Raw genomic sequence first — 21,359 nt, forward strand, 5'->3', positions numbered from 1 at the left:
GGAGTTCAGTCCCCCAGAAATAATGTACACAAAATTACTCAGTATGGACTTGGAAACATGCTTAATAGTCCACACTAAGCGTTTATTTATGAGCGAAACCGCCGTCAACACGGCGTAGTAATCTAGACGTCATCTCGCCACACCATGCTCCGTGTTTCGTTGCCGTGCTTCGTAGTACTAGGCTATAGTTGTGTATCAATGCTGCATCTTCAATCTTGTTTATATGTGCGGGACAATCAAGTACGACCCCAATTAGTAGTTGCAGTGTTTATTTCCATGTGTGTCATAAATAGGACTAGGACAAAGTGCGAGTGGCAGGACCGAAGCAAGTGACTATTACAATCAAACAACAGGTTTCTGGTCTACTGTAGTTTATAACTAAACTAACGAACATGGCCGCTCGTTAGCGGGTATAAAACAAGTGCATTACATAAGTAATTTTTGAACTATTATAAATGGATGGCGATAACTAGACGGGGCTAAATTCAGGTAAGGTTTTATAATCTGTTATAGTTATACGCAGATCCGATTATCATACTTGTTCTAACGGTAATGTAAGAAGGAAAGATGCCACTCGCGTTGGTCCCTACCAGTCAATGAAACTTTGTACTAGGCCTATCTCTCGTCCGACACATTAGCGTCGTCGCCACACTCTACACCCACGGCACGATCGTGAGATGACTAGTTGTATGGACATGATAACATAGGGCACCTCGTTTCATTCAAAGTAATCACAAAAAAAGGGTTTGTGATTCTGTCACAGGAACGTACCAGGTCTGACACTTGTAGAAAGAGGTCACTAATCTAAAAATAGAATGATAACACAAGACAGGCTTCATTGGGAGTAGACGTTGTTTACTACGGTGTAAATATATTATAAATAGTGATAAAATAGCCATGTGGCTATTACAATATGAAAGGGTCCACTATAAATATGCTGTAATAGTAATAAATATGCTGTAATAGTAATAAATATGCTGTAGAAGTAATAAATAATAGTAATAAATATGCTGTTATATTAATAAATATGCTGTAATAGTAATAAATATGCTGTGATAGTAATCTATAGAAAATATTACTGTTGGGACCAACCTATAGAACATCCTGCTGTGAAGGCCAATCTGAACTAACATAAATGAGTACAGAAAAATCCTGCTGCTGTGAGAGCCAATCTCCGATATAAATACGGTGTTTGTGGGTGGTGGGTGGGGGGGTGTATAGAATATTTATTTCTTTCGTCACTTTTTTGTGTATATTGGGGGCGGGATTAATGGCGTTATGGGTGACAGATTGTCAAAGTTAGCGATATAAATAAGGCTATATTAGTTTATTTTTCTACTTTAAACTCCTGGCCTGGAATAGCAGGTAAACGGGTTTTAACATTTATGTAGTAGTCAATGTGGTCTGCCCCCAATTGTTCAAATTATTCCCCTTGATATTTCGAAGGTGAAGGCTGGCAGCGGACAATGTGTGTTATTTCTAAATTCCCTATTTTCGAGTTGATTTTGGCTTGTATACCGTCTTGTCGCCTCACATTTTGTCGTAACTTCTACTTTTCGACTTTTCGACTTTCGTGTTCTGAAGAGGCGAAAAGTAGAAATTATGAATGGTAGTTATAGGCTTCCATACTTATGCCCCAAGGAACATCCCTATTGTTTGTAGTGCATGCCCAACCCCCAGGGTCAGAGCCACGAACCATTTTCTTTGTGTGTCTGCGTGTCGCCTACAGGCCGCAATTCTAGGTCGATTGTCTTGAAAACTTGTCATACTTATTCCTTATGCCCTAAGGATGACTGGCCTCTATTATTTTTGGTTCATGCTCGACCCCCTGGAACAGAGCCACGCCCAATTTTTGTGTGTGTCTATGTTTGGGCTACATGCCGAAATTCTTAACAGATCCTTTTGAAACTTTGCATACCTATTCCGTATACCCTAAAGATGATCCCTAATGTTTTTGGTGAATGCCTGGACCCCGGGGACAAGGCCACACCCATGTTTCTTTGTGTGTCTGTGTACAGGCCACAATTCTTAATGGATCGTCTTGGAACTTGACATAAATATTCCGTATAGCCTAAGGGCGGCAACTATTGATTTTGGTGCATGTCCCGACCCCAGGGGGGGGGGGGCAAAGCCAAGCCCAATTCGTTTTTATGTTTATCGTATACAGGCCGCAATTCTGAATGGATCATATGTATTCCTTATAGCCTAAGGGTGGTAACTATTGATTTTGGTCAGAGCCACGCCCAATTTATGTGTTTAGCGTCCGAAGGCCACAATTCTGAATGAATTATCTTGGAACTTGGTATACTTATACCGTATACCATGAGGACGGCAACTATTGATTTTGGTGCATATCCTGACCCCTAGGGGTTTTTGTCTGTAAATAGTCTACATGTTGCTATAATTAACAGATTTTGTTCAAATTCAGCATATTAATCATTTCAATAACAATAATTTATATTGTTCCAAATTCAACCCATGGATTTACCTGTTCCAGTTATCAACATTCATTGAAAATCAATATACCTGTTCGTCTCAAGACCCTTAAACTCTGTTTATCAATCTAAAGTCAATCCACAAGATTTTTCAAAGGGATCAAGGGCCATAACTCTGGAAGTAATCATCTGAAATCACTGACAATCACTAGGTCTCTGCGTCTCACGACCTTAAACACTGTGTATAAATCTGCAGTCAATCGGATATTAACTTTAGCCTCTAGAGCGTCCACAAGATATTTCAAAGTGCTCCAGGGCCATAATATACGACGGCAATATACGATCACATTTCCAATGTGGGCGTATAAAAAGTACCATATCAATGAAATCAGAAATGTTGACGTATATTGCAGCGTTAGCGAAGCTCTAGTTTTATATCGTGTACCTTGCATAAGATATAAATTCAACGAAATATATAAAATGAACAGCTAGTCAAATACATACTATTGATAAGCAGATCTACCACATTTTCAAATCTATGTTTAAATACTAAATAATCACCCGGAAATAAAAAAAATGGCTTCATTTTATACAAACTGCTGGGATACTTTATAGTGTCATGTTTCAACACAGTGGGTGCCACGGTTTAAGACAAAATTGCGTACTTTCCTGAATATAGCTTTGATATCACCAGTATCATTCTCCGGTCCTATTGTACCCATTAAAGTAATAAATAGTCCTAATGAAAACAAAATAGAAAAACCAATGGTAAAAAACCTAAATATTCCAAATTGAAAAAAGAAAATTATTTGCGAAAATAACATAAAAACTGAAGCTCCGAGCGTTGTACATGCACCAGAATACACAGACGTTGCCATGGTTTCCAAAGAATCTTGAACTCGTGACTTCCGGTCCTTATGTTTTGACATCGTGTATCCTTCCGCCAGATGAACAACATAATCCACTGATAAACCCACTACAAGACACATATTAAGGGAAACGAGAACCTAAAAAAGAAAAGAACGGTGATAGCAAGTTCATGAATAGACCTATATATTTAGAGATAAATATAATGAGGACCTCTTTTGTCTAAAAATATAAGTACCTGATTGAAAATAGCTTCCTAGCAACATTAACGGTATCATAAGGGGATACTTCATTTACACGTAATGTACAATTAGTAACAAAATCACAAAAAGAACAAATATCCCAAACAATTAATATTGGTACATTACAGTATAAATTGGTGTGACGTGTATTTAAAACAATTTACGTACATGACACAAAACTTTGAACATTTAAGTAGAGGTTTTATATAATTGGGCGGCATAATGCACGTTCAAGCAATTAATTGCGATTATATTTTTCAGAATATAATAAAAGACATCGTGGAAGCAAACTCATTCAACGTCAAAAATTGTATAGTATTCTACGAAAGCCCAGAAGACTCATTCCAAATTCCAAATTCCAAATGCGAAATTCCGAATTCCAAATTCATGTCTTACCAATACAATAGCCCCCCCCCCCACCCCCTCAATTAAACAACTTATGCGACACTTATCTTCTCTGTAGTTGCCATGATGATTGTAATGTCACGTGATTATGTCGAATTTGGAACTTCGAATTTGAAATTTCGAATTTCGAATCTTGTAATTTGGAACGGGTGTTTATCCGGCCCAGGAATCAGATAGGTAAACTAGCACTAATTAGTTGTGTAAAATTACAATTTATTTAAATTCTAATTTGTTTAATTGAGGGGGGTGGGTGATGCCAATTTGCTATTTCATTGGTAAGACATGAATTTGGAATTTCGCATTTGCAATTTGGAATGAGCCTTCTGGGATTTCGTAGTATTCCTAATACATGTACAGTGCATATCAGTGTATAGCATAGTGCTTAATATAAATCAGAGCAGGTGTATACTTCGTGGAGGTTGTTTTCGTCTCTTACTTACCCCTAGTTTCCATCCTAGAAGAGGGATAACTCCAATAACACAAATCGTTACCATGACGATAGTAACTGACGCCAAAAGACTTGTTATGATATTCTGTATAGATATCAGTAATATTATAGTGGTTAAACCTAACCCCAGTAAAATACCCATTATTGCATTTTCATATAATACCTGAAAAATATTACATACGATATATATAATTCTATACCATAATAATATTATACATTTACTTAATAAAATAACTCAAGTAAAATACACGTTATAGCATCGTATTTTATAGAATACAATACATTTACTATTTGAAATAATCCTAGTAGGACACATGTTTTATATAATACCATCAAAATCTTATACATTTACTAGTTAAAATAATGAGTAAAATACCCGTTATAGCATTTACGTATAACACTTTAAAAAATATCAAACACTTTGACCAACAGACGGACAGGGATACCGAAGCTGACAATAATATCACATTGACAAGCCCTTGGAGCGGGCGTCACATTGTCCCGAAATTGACACGATAGAGTAAATGTTCAAATTCGGCTCTGATCGTAAAAACATCGGGCAATTCGTAAGGGCATCTTAAGCCATCGTATGGCTCCGGCAGCAACGTCTTGAGCGCTGGCAAAAATTCATTTTTGTTTTGAATTTGTCCCGCCTCCCTAAATTTAGGGCGTAGATTAACTAGCATGCGGGCTGACAGACAGGAAAAATATGAAAATTCCGAGAAATACTCATCAAAAACACTGTGGCACATTTCAAGATCTAAAAGTAGCAAAGCAGACGGTTAAAAGACGACAGCGATGTTATACGGACCTTTTCCGTATGAAAGCTGTTGGATACGTGCTGCCGTATCCGTCTGCCGTATCACGTATGAGAAATACACACACATTGATGACATCACACGCAAAGTCGATACGGAGACGCAATGCGGACCAGGAATTTACGCTTGCCAAAAGTCTCTAATGCCCAAATACGATGGCCTTATGACGGGCAAAATGAACACACGAATTCAACACGAAAATGAACTTTCGCAAGTTCCTTCTGGAATTTTTTGGCATGCCAAGGATTTTGCCAGGGCCCACAAAGTTGCTGCTGAAGCTTGGAAATCTTCACATTCGGTCATACGATGGCTTAAGATGCCCTCGCAAATGGCACGATGTTTTAACGAGAGACGAATTCACTTTATCGTGTGACTATCTGGTGTCAATTTCGAGAGATCAGGACGGCAGATAAAGCATCTTCCTGAGTCAGTCCCGAGAAACTCTACAGAGCCATCGTGTGGCCTTCGTGTGTCCTGTGGGTATAAACTACTATACAAAATTTACATCTTCGTATTATCTTTGTGCGTGCCATCGTGTGATTTTCTGTAAGCATCGCACTTGCACTTGCTTGCTTTGGTTTTTGACCAGCTTCGGGGCTATCTTCGTGCGAAATTCAAGATTCCATATTCGTATGGCCACCTGGTGTCAATTTCGGGACAGTGTGACGCCAGCATTGTTGAATGGCCGGACCAACAGATAGACAGGGGCAACACTAAATAATATATCAGTTTTTATTTTGATATGAAAGTATGAATTCGGCACAAATAAACAAAATAGATATTATGTAACAAAGTACTCTATAACTTTCATCAAATTAAACCGTCATTTAGGTGCTTAGAACTGTATGACCTCAGCTGGTTTTTGATAATATATGATATTGACTTTTCAACTCTGTATAAACTTCTGTTAAGGCACGAACTGGGTATGATCTAATTAAACATGTAATTAATCCCTAGTCATTTCCAAACTACATAATAATATACTCTGTGTACAAGCTCCACATGACATCAAAGGAATATGCACTGGTCAGTAAGCATACCATGACGTGATAAAGAGACAATTGCATGTATGATAATGTGTCTTATCTATTCTCCGCGCTATATAATCCGGAGTTTACTGATAGTTAGGTAGACGACTGAAGACGACTAAAGACGAGCGGAGACGGGGAGACCGGCGTATGGACTCACCCGAGTTCAGCCGCTGCCTTGGCAGAGAGGCAGAATGGTGGATTTAATACAGTTATATGTGTTCCTGTCGTAGTCTAGTTCCTATATTTACTAAACTGATCTCTGTTATCACTAAGATAGTGTTACAACTAATTAAAACTCCATACCCTTTGAACATAAAACCAATGCCAAACCTTCCACCCCACCTGGAAACCACCTTGTAAGGATGCAGGCATGGTTGATTTCTAAAACAAAATATTATTAGTAATACCAGTAAATATTCCTTGAATGATATGTAAAAAATATTGAGTACTGTTGTTTCAAGCAGAGCTTCTGGCAACCATACGACTGAGAGCAAGGCGTTTCGGCAACAGAGCAGCTGGCTTCATTGACGACTGTTATTTTAGGGCCCACTTTATTCAATGATCGGTGTGCATCTGTTTTATACATTTTCTAATGCAATAAAGTTAGTTGTTGTGACAATTCCTGGATAACGTTGGTTTTAGTCATAATCTAATTAGTCACTTGTATTATCTGGATTTATTTTAATAGTGCAAGACTAAATCGTTTCTTTTTTCTATAAACTTTCCCGAACGAACCTACACCGTTTAATGTGCTATAATGTAGATTTCAATAAAACTTTGATATGGTTCTACGGTAAAAAAAAAAATGGTGTTACGAACTGTACGTGAATCCTGTAGTATTGAGAGATAGAAATGTATAAAGACTAATACCTGTTCAATCATAAAATCCTCCCAAGCTTCTACCAGTGTTATTCCATCTTTAAATCCCGTTGTTAAAGGGTTAATAGTTAATATCAATTCAATACTTAGACTTTTGATCTTATTGCCGACTTTAACATCTAAACAATATAAGATAAACAGAAATATGAAACATGACGTCTGCTGCTGTAGGGACGTTTTACTTGTGCCATTATTATTTCTAGTGGTCCTTAATGTCAGTCCAAGTCTTTATTTAATAATACCCTCGTTAATTCCAAGTTCTAGTTTTGGATTAGAGTGTACAATTTTCGGCCATGAAACGTGGACCGCCATGAGTTGTGGTGCATTAACTTTATTATTCACGGATCTTACTATTTAAAGTCAATAAAGCATACTGTCCATGTAATTTTCAAGCAACGGTGACTTTTATTTTTTTCGTGTATTTTATTTTATGCGGTCTATCGAATTTAGTCCGCCTGTTCAGTAGTTTCATAGACGGTGTAGATTGGATATTCCTGTCCATTTGCTATGAAATTCAGTATTCCTAAAGTAACATGTTAAACAAAGATTATAATGTCTATTTTAATATGTTTAATATATTTTTCAGTTTTAAGGATATGCAGATTTTGGGATACCCCAATCCTTGGATTTAGGGATATTGTATTGGAGATGCTAAATGGATTTAAATGTATAAGTTTTGTTTAACTATCCATCTCCTCATCTGTAAGTATTCCTTGTAATTAATTTGTATACAATAACCCAACGACAGTTGTCCATACTGACAAACTACGGATTTACCAAGAAGCAGTCATGCCTTAAAGTGTTAGTTAGACAGTCGCCCTCCTGCTGATTTGTACAATCCTTATATATATTGATTTACTTACTAGGAACTGGTATAATACTGGTAGAATATGGCCCTTCTTGTTCTCCTATTAAACCATTGAAAAATTTATAATCTTTTGTTTGGTTCATCAGAAATCTATTATATAACCAAAAACTTATCGCTATCTGAAATTAAAAAAACACAGATGTTTCGTTGTAACATGTAGACTATGAAAACGAAATATAGGCCCACCTGTGATGACAATTTAATTGATTTATATATTTGATATCAACAAGCAAGAACAGTAATATACTACCACATAATGTGAAGGTACAATAAAATTAATGAGAATTCGTGAGTAAATATCTGCTGTGAAAGATTGTATCTGATCAAGTATGAAAGTAAATAGAGGTCAGCTAGACTAATTGGTTCCTTAATAAACTTTTCGGTATGTATACAGATTTGTTTTATGCAATTTTATATATACTGAGCGCCATGGAAAACGCATCACTATTTTCCCCAAATATTTTATTACTAGGTGGTTTTGTATGTATAATATTATGCAATACTATGAACTATTGTTTCACACAATGCTTCCAAACGCAAAAAATATCGGCCCGTGGGCACAAAAAAAAAATGCACGAGATGCACATGAAAACCCCAATATTCACGTGCAGCATTGTGTGTGAGCCCTTTAAAAGCATGTTTTCAACTTAATGTGCAGTACATGAACTGTGAAACGTCAATCTGTCGTAATTTGTTGTTGGACGTGTGAAGGAATCGAGCTAGAGATGCCGAGACTTACTGAAAATCAACGGAATGAAGCTATGGGAATGTCCAGGGCTGGCATGTCTACACGTGCTATTGACAAACACTTCAATTGTCACCAGTTCACTATTGTAAGGTTGGTGGAACGTGTTCGAGTTACTGGATCAACACGTGACCGTCAACGTCCTGGTCCACAACGCGTTACAACCCAGGCTCAAGACCGCTACATCCGGGTCACTCATCTGCGTGACAAATTCCGCCCAGCGACTCGAACAGGTGCAGCAGTCATCGGAAGACAAGGACCAGTAAGTGCCTACACCGTAAGACGTCGTCTAAGAGAAGTAGGACTCCGTGCACGACGACCTTATGTTGGAGCTATCCTCAGGGATCATCACCGTCAGCGGCGTTCGATATGGGTTCAAGGACACCAGACATGGAGAAGAGTAGACTGGCAACGTGTTTGGAGACGTCTTGCAGACTGCTGCGTCTTCGAAACACATTTGCAGGGGTCGCGTTAATGCTGTAGCCTACCGTGATGATGTCTTGCAACCAATTGTTGTTCCGATGTTTCGAGCGCACCCACAACTTCAGCACTTCCAACAGGATAATGCACGTCCGCATACCGCCCGTTTTAGTATGGACTACCTGGCTGCTACCAACATCAATGTCTTGGACTGGCCAGCCATGTCTCCGGACATGGCACCGATAGAACATGTCTGGGATGAGATTGGACGCCGTCTGTATCGGAGACCACAGATGCACACCATTGCTGCTTTAGAAGCTGCTTTTGTCCAAGAATGGAACAATTTGCCCCAGGCCTTCTTTCAAACATTGGTAAATTCCATGCGACGTCGCTCCACAGCGTGCGTAAGAGCCCGTGGAGGACACACGCGCTACTGACATCTGTGTCGTACTTTTGGTTTTGACCCCTCTGACTTTGTACAGTTGATTACAGATTAAACATCCATAAGTGTACAAATGTGTTGTTATTGATGTGTTCCCATTTGAATATTGTTCACAATAAGAAGCAAAATAAATAAAATATGTTTACAGGATCATTTTGTTATACGAAAAACTAAGTGATGCGTTTTCCATGGCGCTCAGTATATATAGAAAGAGCAAACATAACCGAGTCCATAACATATCGTAATTGGAACACGAGTTTGGTACACGGCACATACATGAACACGTATTATACCCTAACATGGAGAAATGTATAAAATAAAATGTTCGAAACTTACATCTAAGACAGGAACAGAAGTTAAATCCATGCCCGTTATATTGTATATCAATGGTGACCTCATCTTTACAAAGTCTCGAGTTTTATTGTAATCCCAAGGTAACGATGTATCGAGGCCTGTTACCTGTGTATCCAACTGTAATACAAGGATACAAGGCGTAAATGAATAATATCCCCGTGGGCCTTCCCTGTATAGAATTTCGTTTTGTTCCCGGTCGTATATTAGAAATAATAGTCGATAGCTAACCGACAGAGAGGGGTTGTACTTGTTTCACTGATAAAAAGACATTCCTTCTCAACATTCCTTACCTCAGCTACACGGTAAATCCCTCAATAATCATGGTATGTTGTTTAACATGATTTTTACTTTATTGAGAGAAAGCTGTGAACGTCGATTTATGAAACCTTGTTAATACTTTAGGGGTCCTAACTTTTCCCACAAAACTTTCCAAAAATTTAATATTTTCTTCAAACCATTAAAATTGAGGGACTATTGCTAATTTTCGGTAACCGTTATTAACTGAGTACCCCCCCCCCCCCCCGGCTTTTAACGCTATAATCGTCACGATATACATGCATAGAACATTTTTTAAATTCCAATAATTTGGTCACCCACCTAATTGTCGTCTAAACCAAGCAGGTTTTATTTATAAAAAAACGTATTTAAACTCGCTTTAGGTATAACATCCCCTTCAATACCATAATCATGTAAATAGCCAGCAACCCGTTGTGGATCTAGATTAAACTAAAATTGGTGTGTGGGACATTACCTTTAAAAATTCGTTCAAATTTTTAGCAAAACAGTGCATCACGGGCTTATTGGTTAGAAGATGGCGTTTAACTTTCAATCTTCTTGATTCTTCTTCTGACATATTATAGAGTTTGTCACATAACTTCTACAACAAACAAATAATCAATATCATCATTTAGAAACTCACTAACGTTATCAAAGGACCATGGCGAGGCAACCCATATGATACCCATACACCTATAAAATTGTGCTCCGTCGCGAATGAATAAACAGTTTACAGTATTATCACCAATCGCTTGTGTGATAAATTTCATAATCTACTGGTCAGTTAAAAAGGAACTACTTTTTTTATTTTCAAAGAACAGTTCATTCTTTTTTATTAAAAGTAACTTCTTATTTATTAAAAATTAACTATTTTTTATTTAATTGACCTTCATGGAAACATTGGGTTAATACAAAGTACTTTGCAATGGTTGAATCGCTGTCAAAAAAAATATGTATCACTACGCCGTATTATGTAATCGGATTCAGTAACAGTGAAATCTATAGCAAAGAATTATATTTATTTATTTGTGCATGTAAAAAGGATTGCGTGATAAATAAAATCTCCTACTCATATTTTTTAATATCAAAAAATATCAACACTCAGAGCCTCGGTTTTTTTGGGTTTTTTTTTACTTTATCGACTTGTGTTGATATTTTTTTTATATCAAAAAAGACTCGTAGGAGATTCTCTATATATACGGACGGGGCTATAGTATGTCTTCATCACCGGGAAGCCGCCCCCCCCCCCACACACACACATATATATATATATAAATCATAATTATTATTCGTGATTGTCCATTACACTGTGGGACATGATGTGGGTCGTAAAATAATACGGCTATTTAAACCTAGTCGGTGCAAATAACTAGGAAGTCGAGCCACAATTCAGGAAAGGGCAGAAGTACGGAAGACCATTAGGGTCAATAAAATGAAATAATTATATATATTATGGTCTCCCGTACAGAAATGATTCATAGTAACATCGCTCTAAAAATATATCAACAAATTATGTCGATAACCTTGACAAACGTTGTGAACATACTTTACTGTACCTGATAAGATTTCTGTGCTTCAACTGAGTTTGGGTCAAAGTTGTCATCAAAATGAACCGTGCCCTTACATTTAACATCGCTGAAATGGCAACTTGATAGATCTTGTTCCTTAAGTCCCCACAATAAAGTCAGGCTTAAGGGATAGTCTATCGCATCTGGTAAAAAACTGTTCGCACGATAATTCGCCGCTTTACCATAGTTATGATTCTTTTTAAAAAACTGTATCTGTCAATATACAAAAATATTCATCAATTAAAAGTTTTACACGTCAAGAAATGGCAACTTGATAGATCTTGTTCCTTAAGTCCCCACAATAAAGTCAGGCTTACGGGATAGTCTATCGCATCTGGTAAAAAAACTGTTCGCACGATAATTCACCGCTTTACCATAGTTATGATTCTTTTTTTTAAAAAAAACTGTAGCTGTCAATATACAAAATTATTCATCAATTAAAAGTTTTACCCGTCAATATAATATATATTACAAAAAATTAAAAAATTGCATTTTAAACTTAAATAAATACCACACGGAGTAGACGAAACGGTGATGCCAAGAGGGTTATATATTGGAAATGGAATGAAATGGGATGAGGTTTAACTTCCTATCGGGTTCTCTTACGCGCACGTCAACGTGTACACGGGAACTCGGTTTATCTTGGGAAAATTTCTTGCCCATTATTCAATTACTCAATGTGCCACTGTACACAGCCCTATTACTCACTGAGTCACTGTGCATAGCTTCATTATGCAATTGGGCATTAGTTACCAAGTAACGTCAGATTCTAATAGTCCTAAATTAATAACAAAACTGTTTTGACTGGAGGTGCACCGTTTTTTTTTTTGCGGGGGGGGGGGGTAGGTTTTTTTTAAAATTTCTCTGTAGTGAATTAACCCAGGCCATGTATTCTTTTCCTAAGCGAAACGACCGAAACCGTAGATATCTTATTCAAATTCAAATTACCTCTAGAAACCAGTAGGCATTTCAGTGTGAATTATATGTCGATTTCAAGGGATAACCATACAGTTACCGAAGGGCATTTAGGTCAAAACTTTCTTATATTTTAGTCTAGATTGGGAAGATTTCTTTACACAAAATAAAAAACAATCCAACAGTGGGGCTGATGCCCCCCGCCGAAATCCCGAAATAAATAGATGACACATATTAATTAATTGCACGTTTATCTTTTTCAAAAGAATCGAGCAATCAAACTGATTATCAACTATACATTAAGTTTATTCTCTCTATCAGATATAATCAAAGTCCAAGAAATTGCTTTGCTCTGCTTAGCTTTAGCGGGAAATGTTAATCATTAAACTCAGTCAAGACATTCACCTAATGAAGATCCACATCAAGTTTAAAAATTATACCTCAATTAAAAGCAGAGTTGTTATGTTCCAAAGTCTTGGCCAGTCAAATTGCTTATGGCTCCTCAGCCTACGCAGAAAATTCTCATCAAACGTAGTCAAGGTAATAATATAATGGATCTATACTCGACTGAGTTTCATAGCTCTCACTCAATTATAACCAAAGTTATCGTGCCCAAAAGCACTCACAAATCCAATTAGAAGGAGCGTTATTGTATTTCAAAGTCTCGACCAATCAAAGTGCTTATCGCTCTGCTTACTGTCAGCAGAAAATGTTCATTGTCGAAGTTATTCAAGGTATTGATGTGATGAAACTATACACCAAGTTCCATCACTCTCACTTAATTAGAACTAAATCTGGATACAAGCACTAAAATTTGCATGGGTGTCCGTTTAGGGTCATTTATTAACAAAATCCAAAGTTTCATCAAAATTGTTGCCTCCATATTCTTTGCCGCTATTTGCGTAAGCGGGCAATGTAAACGGCTTAAATAACGAAAAAGATGTATTCAAGGTGATTTAAAGGTGCCACAATATAATTGTATTGACTCCAAAATGTATCATATAGGACAATTCTTTTTCGTTTCGGTTTATCTGTAGAGATCCAATGAGATATGCTTCATGCATGCGCAATCAGTTGCATTCACGTTTTGCAGACGAAAAGACATACTTGAGGATTTTTCTAATAAAATCCTGTTTATTTATGACAAGTTCGACGAACTTGGTCGCAGTTTTAACAAATATGAAGAAATCTTCAACAAGAGAACCGACTCGTAGCGAGACTACGACTGACATGTCAGTTAAGACTGATAAAATGAGCACTTTGACCGAGCTGTCGAAGGCTGTTAATGATAATTTAAATATGGCGACCGGTGAATTGACCCAACCACCACCGAAAGGTTTATCGCCTGAGAAGAATTTGAAAAGAATTTCTGATGGCTCAAAACGTAAACAGACGTCAAAAGCAGGCAGCAATTCTGCCGGTTGTGATTTAGAAATGAAGAATCTTCTGGAGCAAATTTTGACTAATCAGAATGAAATGAATGAAAAAGTTCAAATCATGTGGAATAGCCCTTTTCAAGTAGAGAGTGAGGAGGGCAACTATGCCTGTAGCGTGGTCTCTGATAATGAAATGCCAGGAGAAAATAATGTTAATGAAGATGGCATGGAAGCCTCAAACTCAAAGAAACTAAAATTAGATGATAGTCAGCAGAGTGCCAAATTCATTTCAATTGGCAAAAAACTTGGCATGCAAAATCAAGAAATCACATACTCTCCCGTTGATGATGAACTTGCAAAAATTGTAAATGGACTATTTACAGATGGTCTAACTGATGAATTTTATAAAGATTTGCTAAAGAAATATAATAAGCCAGAAAATTGTGAAACATTGACAAATATCAAAGTAAATCAATTGATATGGGACATAACTACACCAAAAACCCAGAATATGGATATAAAATTTCAAATGACACAGACATGTCTCGTTAAAGCAGGTGTAATTTTAACTCAGTTAGCAGATAAATTTAACAAGGACCCCAACTCAGATGAATCCCACATTGAAGATATTACTAGTGCCATTGGTTTATTGGGACATGGCTTCCACCACTTATGTATGAGAAGGAGAGAGCTTATTAAACATGAATTTCGTTCTGAATACCTCCATTTATGTTCCCCCTCAATTAAATACACTGATAAGTTATTTGGGGATGATACTGAAAAGAAAGTTAAAGATATTAGAGATGTAAACAGAGTTGGAAGTCGTCTCAGAAACTTTAACTCAATTCTAGAGGCAGATTTGGTTTTACTCCTTCATGGAAAAGTGGAAGGGGACGTGGAAGTTTTGCAAGCAATAGGAGTGGATTCAGTTTTTTAGGTTACGGAAGAGGCCGTCAACCTTATGGAGACGCAAGTACCTACAACAAGCAAAAGCCTGCATCAAAAATGAAGTCAAGAAGAGACTAGATACACAGGTGAGCGTTTATGAATCTGAAATTTTGAAAACAGCTGGTAATTTGTCTAAGTTTATTGATAATTGGAAAGAATTAACTTCAGATAAAACCATATTAAATGATATTCCGGGACTGAAATTAGAATTTATTGAGGGTAAAGCTCCACACCAATACTTTGTTCCATCTCCCATACAATTTTCAGATAAGGACAAGGATATAGTTCCACAAGAACTAGACAAATTCATTAAAAAAGGCATTATTGAAAAAACTAAGCACTCTTATGGAGAATTTATTTCAAATATATTTATCAGACCAAAAAGGGAATTGAATTCTTACAGGGTAATTTTGAATTTGAAAAAATTAAATGAAAGTATTGTTTATCACCATTTTAAAATGGATACCTTTAATACTGCAGTTAATTTAATAACGAAGAATGGTTTTATGACATCAATAGATATTAGAGATGAATATTATGGAGTTAATATTTCTACTTCGGACCGAAAATACCTTAGGTTTTATTTTGACAATGAACTATATCAATTTACATGTCACCCTAATAGACTTGCCTCTGCTCCAAGGAAATACACTAAACTTTCTAAACCGGTTTATTATTCTACTTTAAGAAAAATGGGCATTACAATAATGGGATATATTGATGATTCTCTGATTGTCTCTGATTGTCTCTGATTCGAAGGAAGAATCTTTACAGGCAGTTAATAGTTCTGTTAATCTACTTAAACAATTAGGTTTCTTAATAAATTATGATAAATCTTCTCTTATACCAACACAAAGAGTACAATTTTAGGCTTTATAATAGATTCTGTAAAGATGATAAAAGAATTACCTGAAAGTAAAAGTAATTATTTGTTTGATCAGTGTAAACTTTTACATGAAAAACAGTACTGTACAATAAGAGAAATGTCTCATGTAATAGGACTAATTGTATCTGCACTACCTGCATCTGAATATGGACAACTTCATTATAGAAGCTTAGAGAAAAATAAAATTGAAGGTTTAAAAGTAAGAAATGGTAATTTTGATGAAATAAATGTAATAGATGAGGGAAGTAAGAATGGTCTTCTTTGGTGGATAGAAAATGCTAAACATTTATATAAAAATATTATTCATAAGGATTTTTCCATGATAATTTATAGTGATGCCTCTTTGGAAGGTTATTATGGGTCTGAATTTGAAGGAAAACGAGCAGGGGGGGGGGGGATGGAGCTCAGTTGATTTGACTGAAAATAAATCAATAAATGAATTAGAATTATTAGCTGCATTTTTTGCCCTAAAATGTTACTACAGTGGAACAAAATCGTTACACTGTAATCAGTTGGCTAAACAATTATGGGAGTGGTGCATAGCAAGGGATATCTGGGTTACGGCTTCTTATATACCTGGGGCACTAAATGTTGATGCAGATTTTGAAAGTAGACATTTCAAGGATGATACAGAATGGATGCTCCGTAAAGATGTCTTTGATGACATTGTGGACATTTTTGGTAGACCTTGTATTGGTCGTTTTGTCTCAAGACTTAATTCACAGCTCCCAGTGTATGTGTCATGGAAGACCCATATGCTAAGTATGTAGATGCTTTTTCTCTGACTTGGTCTAATAAAATATATTTATTTCCTCCTTTCAGCCTATTAACCAGATGTTTAAAAAAGATAAGAGAAGACCAGTCTACTGGAATAATAATGGTGCCACTCTGGGTAACACAGCCTTGGTTTACCCTGTTGTTAAAACTGTTAACCGATTTTCCACTAATTCTTCCAAAGACGGAGAGACTACTCATCATGCCACAGACCGAAAAGTTACATCCACTCAGAAGGAAACTGACTCTGTTAGCATGCAAAGTTTCAGGAATTCAATCAGAAAACACAATGTTTCAGAGCAAGCTACAACCATCCTCTGGAATTCATGGAAACAAAGTACACATAAACAATATGACACATATTAAAAGATGGAACATGTTTTTTGATAAATGGAAAATTAATCCATTTCAAACAACTGTACAGTTTGTAATAAGATTTTTAACTATGTTGTTTAATGACGGACTGAGTTACAGTGCCATAAATACTGCGAGATCGGCAGTTTCACAGTTAATTTTTAGTTCAAATGACACTGAAGTCACAGGGAAACATCCTTTGATTGTTCGATTCATGAAAGGGGTATACAATATGAGACCTCCAACGCCGAAATATGATTATGTTTGGAATGTCAAAGTTGTTTTAGGCTGGATAGAAAAGCTTTCACCAGTTGAATCAATAAGTTTAAAGGATTTAACTTTAAAAACTGTTGTTTTGTTGGGATTAATTTTAGCGGCAAGATGCCAGTCTTTAAGTTTATTAGATTTAGATCTTATGACCCAAAATGAAGATTCTATTGTGTTTGAATTTTCGCCGAATTCCTTGAAACAATCTAGACCTGGTTATAAACCACCAAATGCTGTCATTTCTGCTTTTCATGAGAATTCAAATATTTGTCCTTATATCACTTTAAAGGAATACTTAAATAAAACCGAGAAACTGAGGGGCAGTGAGACTAAATTATTTATAAGTTTTGTAAAACCGTATAAAGTGGTGACTAGGAATACTTTAAGTCGATGGATTAAAACTGGATTAGCTTTGTCAGGAATTGATACAACAAAGTTTAAGGCACATAGTGTTAGGTCCGCTGCTGTGTCAAAAGCGAAACGGAGTGATATACCAATTGAAAAGTACTGCTGGTTGGGCAAGAGTGTCTACATTTGCCCGGTTCTATGATAAGCCTTTAATTTATAATGCAGGAAAAAGTGAATTTTCTACTGTACTATTGTCATAACTGTATTATGGAAAAAAATTAAAATGTTAACACATTTTTGTTGTTGTTCTATTTAGTTGCCACTTTAAAGTCTCATTGGATCTCTACAGATAAACCGAAACGAAATAGAATTTAAAAGTTAAACGAGCCTTACCTGTAAGGTGAAGTTTGACTGTAATTCTATAGAGTTGAAGGTTTAGGTAGAGCTGAGTTTTGGGGATAATTTATTAAAATTCGAACATTGTGAAACAATAACCCTGCCCTTTAGAAGGCAACCAAACAGACCTTTAAATTCTGATTGCGCATGCGTGAAGCATATCTCATTTGATCTCTACCTAAACCTTCAACTCTATAGAATTACAGTCAAACTTCACCTTACAGGTAAGGCTCGTTTAACTTTTAAATTTTATGTAATTTTTTTGCACAAAATGATATTTGTTGCCGGAAAAGGTGACCATCTTAAAATTGGGCGTCATCTTGGATTTCCGAATGGGTAATTTGTTTTTCCAAAAATGTAGCCCCAAAGAAGTATTTTTGCCAATTTGGATACTTGTATCCACATTTGACAGATTTCCTTGAAGAGTGCAGTTAGCCGTTGCACTATAGGTGATTCTGATCCCGCAAAACCATTCAAAAATTTCAAAGTCAACAAGTTGTTCTTTAATACAAATACATGTATATAATTTACAGTAACAATTACCTGTTCATTGTCTGGTTTTAATCTTGAACAGCTTATTAACATAAATAAGACCAATACAGCAAATCCACTTATTAATATCCATCTTATTTTACCATGGGTGACAAATTTAAAATATTTATCTCTGAAAAATCGAACCAACATACCAGGCTGTTTTTTAACAACAGTCTCTGTGACTTCATTTTGACAAAAATCATTATCTATTAAGTTGTCTGTAATCTGGGTTGATTCCTTTGTATTCTTTAAGCAACACGAGCAGAAGTTTGTACAACATTTCTTTATTTTAACGTGATAAAAAATCACAATAGTAGGAAAGAAAATTATCACGGAAATATAGTCAATAATAATTAAGACGGCTGAAAAAATCCCGAACGATTTAGTGGCTAGAAGTGGCGTAAGGGCGGTAGATGCAAAAGCTGCCATCGTTGTTACTGATGTCACAAACATACTGAGAGTTGATTTCCGGTAGGCAGAAGATAGACGATGTGCAAGAGACGGGTATGACGTCAGGCCAGTTGCTCTCCAAAAATCATAGAAAACAAATAAATCGTCTGCACCTATTCCTAGAATAATAAAAAGCGACAACACGTGAAAAAATCCAAAATAACGAAAGTCAAGGATGACTCTGTAGAACAAATTAGTTGCCAGGAAACTTGAGAGAATGCTGATAACCGACCATACTGTAATCCATAATGAAGATGTATGAAACCACATATAACAAAATATAAATATCACACTCCCCCCTGCTAAATATAAATCTTTTATGGCTTGTTCAGCCACGTCATGTTCAAACAAAGAAAGACTGAAATACGTCACATCAAAATCTTTAGTTTTTATAATTTCTTCAAAAACGGGTTTTAAATATTTAACTTGTTTGCTTCGTACTATTTTTGCGGCAATGTCTTCGTTGAAATCGTTTGAAATTGGCCACCCCAATGGAAATTCACTTCTAGTCAAAGATGAGCTTACGAAAGAAGGTGATATTTTAAAATCCTTTGCGAGTAAATAATTCAACTCAACTTTTGTCTCATTTGTATTATAAGCTGTGTATAGTACATTTATAATATTATCAAACTTAGAGTCATTAAATATTGGATTAATATGAGCCCTTGATCCATCGAAAAAAAGAATGACAGAGTTCGGTAAAACTTGTTCGCCTTTCTTTGTTAATTGACAAATATCAGAATACTCGGGAATTGAGTCGACTTTCTTTTCTATTGATGCAATTGTTTGTAAGTGCTCCTTTGTAAAAATGTTTTTACCATGTGTGTCATATATTAATTCAATTCTCATTCCTTCATTACCCCGTATCCACGTGGGTATATAATCGCCTTTTACGTATCTGTGCACAGGGTGTTTGAAATTAAATCGATTTTGGTAAGCTCGATACCGAGCAAGCCATGGGCTATCACGTAATTCCATTGGTAAGGTTTCAAAATTCGTTGGGAAAACGTCAAAACCAACTAGAAGTAGAATGATAGTTACTGCTCCAATAAATAGGTGACCAGAAACACCCAGAACTGTAAATAAATATAAATAATACAAAAAGATGAACAGATAACCTTAATTGGACATACTTCTTCTTTACTAGACACACACAAAAACTGTCATAATAAAAAAAACCGAAAACAAGTACAATAGTTATGGACCAGCACCCGGGATTGGCCGCATCCTGGACAATCGATGCGCAATTGTTCAAGGAACAAACATGACAAGTCGCATGCTGATCGTACTTGAATTTCCTTCAACTTTGCATCATGACATTCAGAGTCCTTTATCAAAAATAATTACCCCTTTCTCTATAATGTCACACGGCCGTGACTGTGTGGTTCGTATTTGAAATTATTTATATGATGGCTCATAACAATCTAATTACCCTTTTTCTCTATAATGTCAAACGACCCGGACTGTGGGCTTCATATTTGAAATTATTTATCTAATGTTTATAAGCTAAAAATTCTGCAGTAACACTTACTAAAAGACATGATGGGATAAGTTGTCACGAAACGACAAAACCAAAATGGTTTCTCATGTTTCGTTGTCTCTTCTTCAGCCATCTCTTTACCCAGTAATTCATCATCGTTTCTAATTTCATTTTCACGTTCTTCTATTACCGAAATAAGCTCGGAATCCTGTAAATCATCATCGTGTCTACTTGCATTTTCACGTTCTTCTATTACCGAAATGAGCTCGGAGTCCTGTAAATCACCATCGTGTCTATTTTCATTTTCACGCTCGGAATCTTGTAAATCATTGTCGTTTCTACTTTCATTTTCTTCTATTACTGAAATAAGCTTGGAATCCTGGAAATTCTCGCCACTGCGAATTGAACCTAACTCAAGTCCATTTTTACACACTTGCGCATCCATGATCTTTTTTATTGCACCTTCGTAAAGTCAATACTTTGCACATACACAACACATTACCAAAATGCATACAGCACCACATAGTGGATAGTTTTCCACTATATGAATTAATAAGGTCTCCCTCCGGGGATCAAATCGATATGAATTCAGGTACACAATCTATATAAAATCACAATCAAGAAATATGTCCTATGAATTAGAATGAAAGGCCTATAAATGCATTCTCCGTCAGTATATGCTAATTAGAGCCACAGTTCGTGGCTGACTGTGTGTACACTTTGAATGTATATTTATATGTACGTATACACAGTTTATCAATATACTAGACATGTGAACTACCTTCCAAAGGCTGAATAGTATCATAAGGCTATACTTGAATGCAGTTAGCCTT

General features: G+C 36.2%; 1 protein-coding gene across 1 annotated transcript; it reads right to left on the reverse strand.

The window, feature by feature from the left end:
• Positions 1-864: 864 nt before the first annotated feature.
• On the reverse strand, positions 865-21,120 carry LOC126821429 (protein dispatched homolog 3). Its single transcript, XM_050549851.2, has 11 exons — positions 20,578-21,120; positions 19,778-20,122; positions 18,606-19,645; positions 11,787-12,011; positions 10,706-10,831; positions 9,937-10,071; positions 7,989-8,112; positions 7,117-7,244; positions 6,550-6,627; positions 4,390-4,560; positions 865-3,442 (listed from the first exon to the last, which is right to left on the reverse strand). The coding sequence occupies exons 1-11, from the start codon at positions 20,969-20,971 to the stop codon at positions 3,053-3,055; spliced, it is 3,156 nt and encodes a 1,051-aa protein (XP_050405808.2). The 5' UTR covers positions 20,972-21,120; the 3' UTR covers positions 865-3,052.
• Positions 21,121-21,359: the final 239 nt, after the last annotated feature.

The sequence above is a fragment of the Patella vulgata genome, chromosome 5 (genome assembly GCF_932274485.2).
Source record: "Patella vulgata chromosome 5, xgPatVulg1.2, whole genome shotgun sequence".
Lineage (NCBI taxonomy): Eukaryota > Metazoa > Mollusca > Gastropoda > Patellidae > Patella > Patella vulgata.

Coding starts and splice junctions, on each gene's coding strand:
- LOC126821429 (XM_050549851.2), bottom strand. CDS start 20,971: ATGGATGCGCAAGTGTGTAAAAATGGACTTGAGTTAGGTTCAATTCGC. Junction 19,646..19,777: donor TCCCGAGTATTCTGATATTT/GTCAATTAACAA, acceptor TACTATACACAG/CTTATAATACAAATGAGACA. Junction 3,443..4,389: donor TTCTAGGATGGAAACTAGGG/GTAAGTAAGAGA, acceptor TTTCTTTTTTAG/GTTCTCGTTTCCCTTAATAT.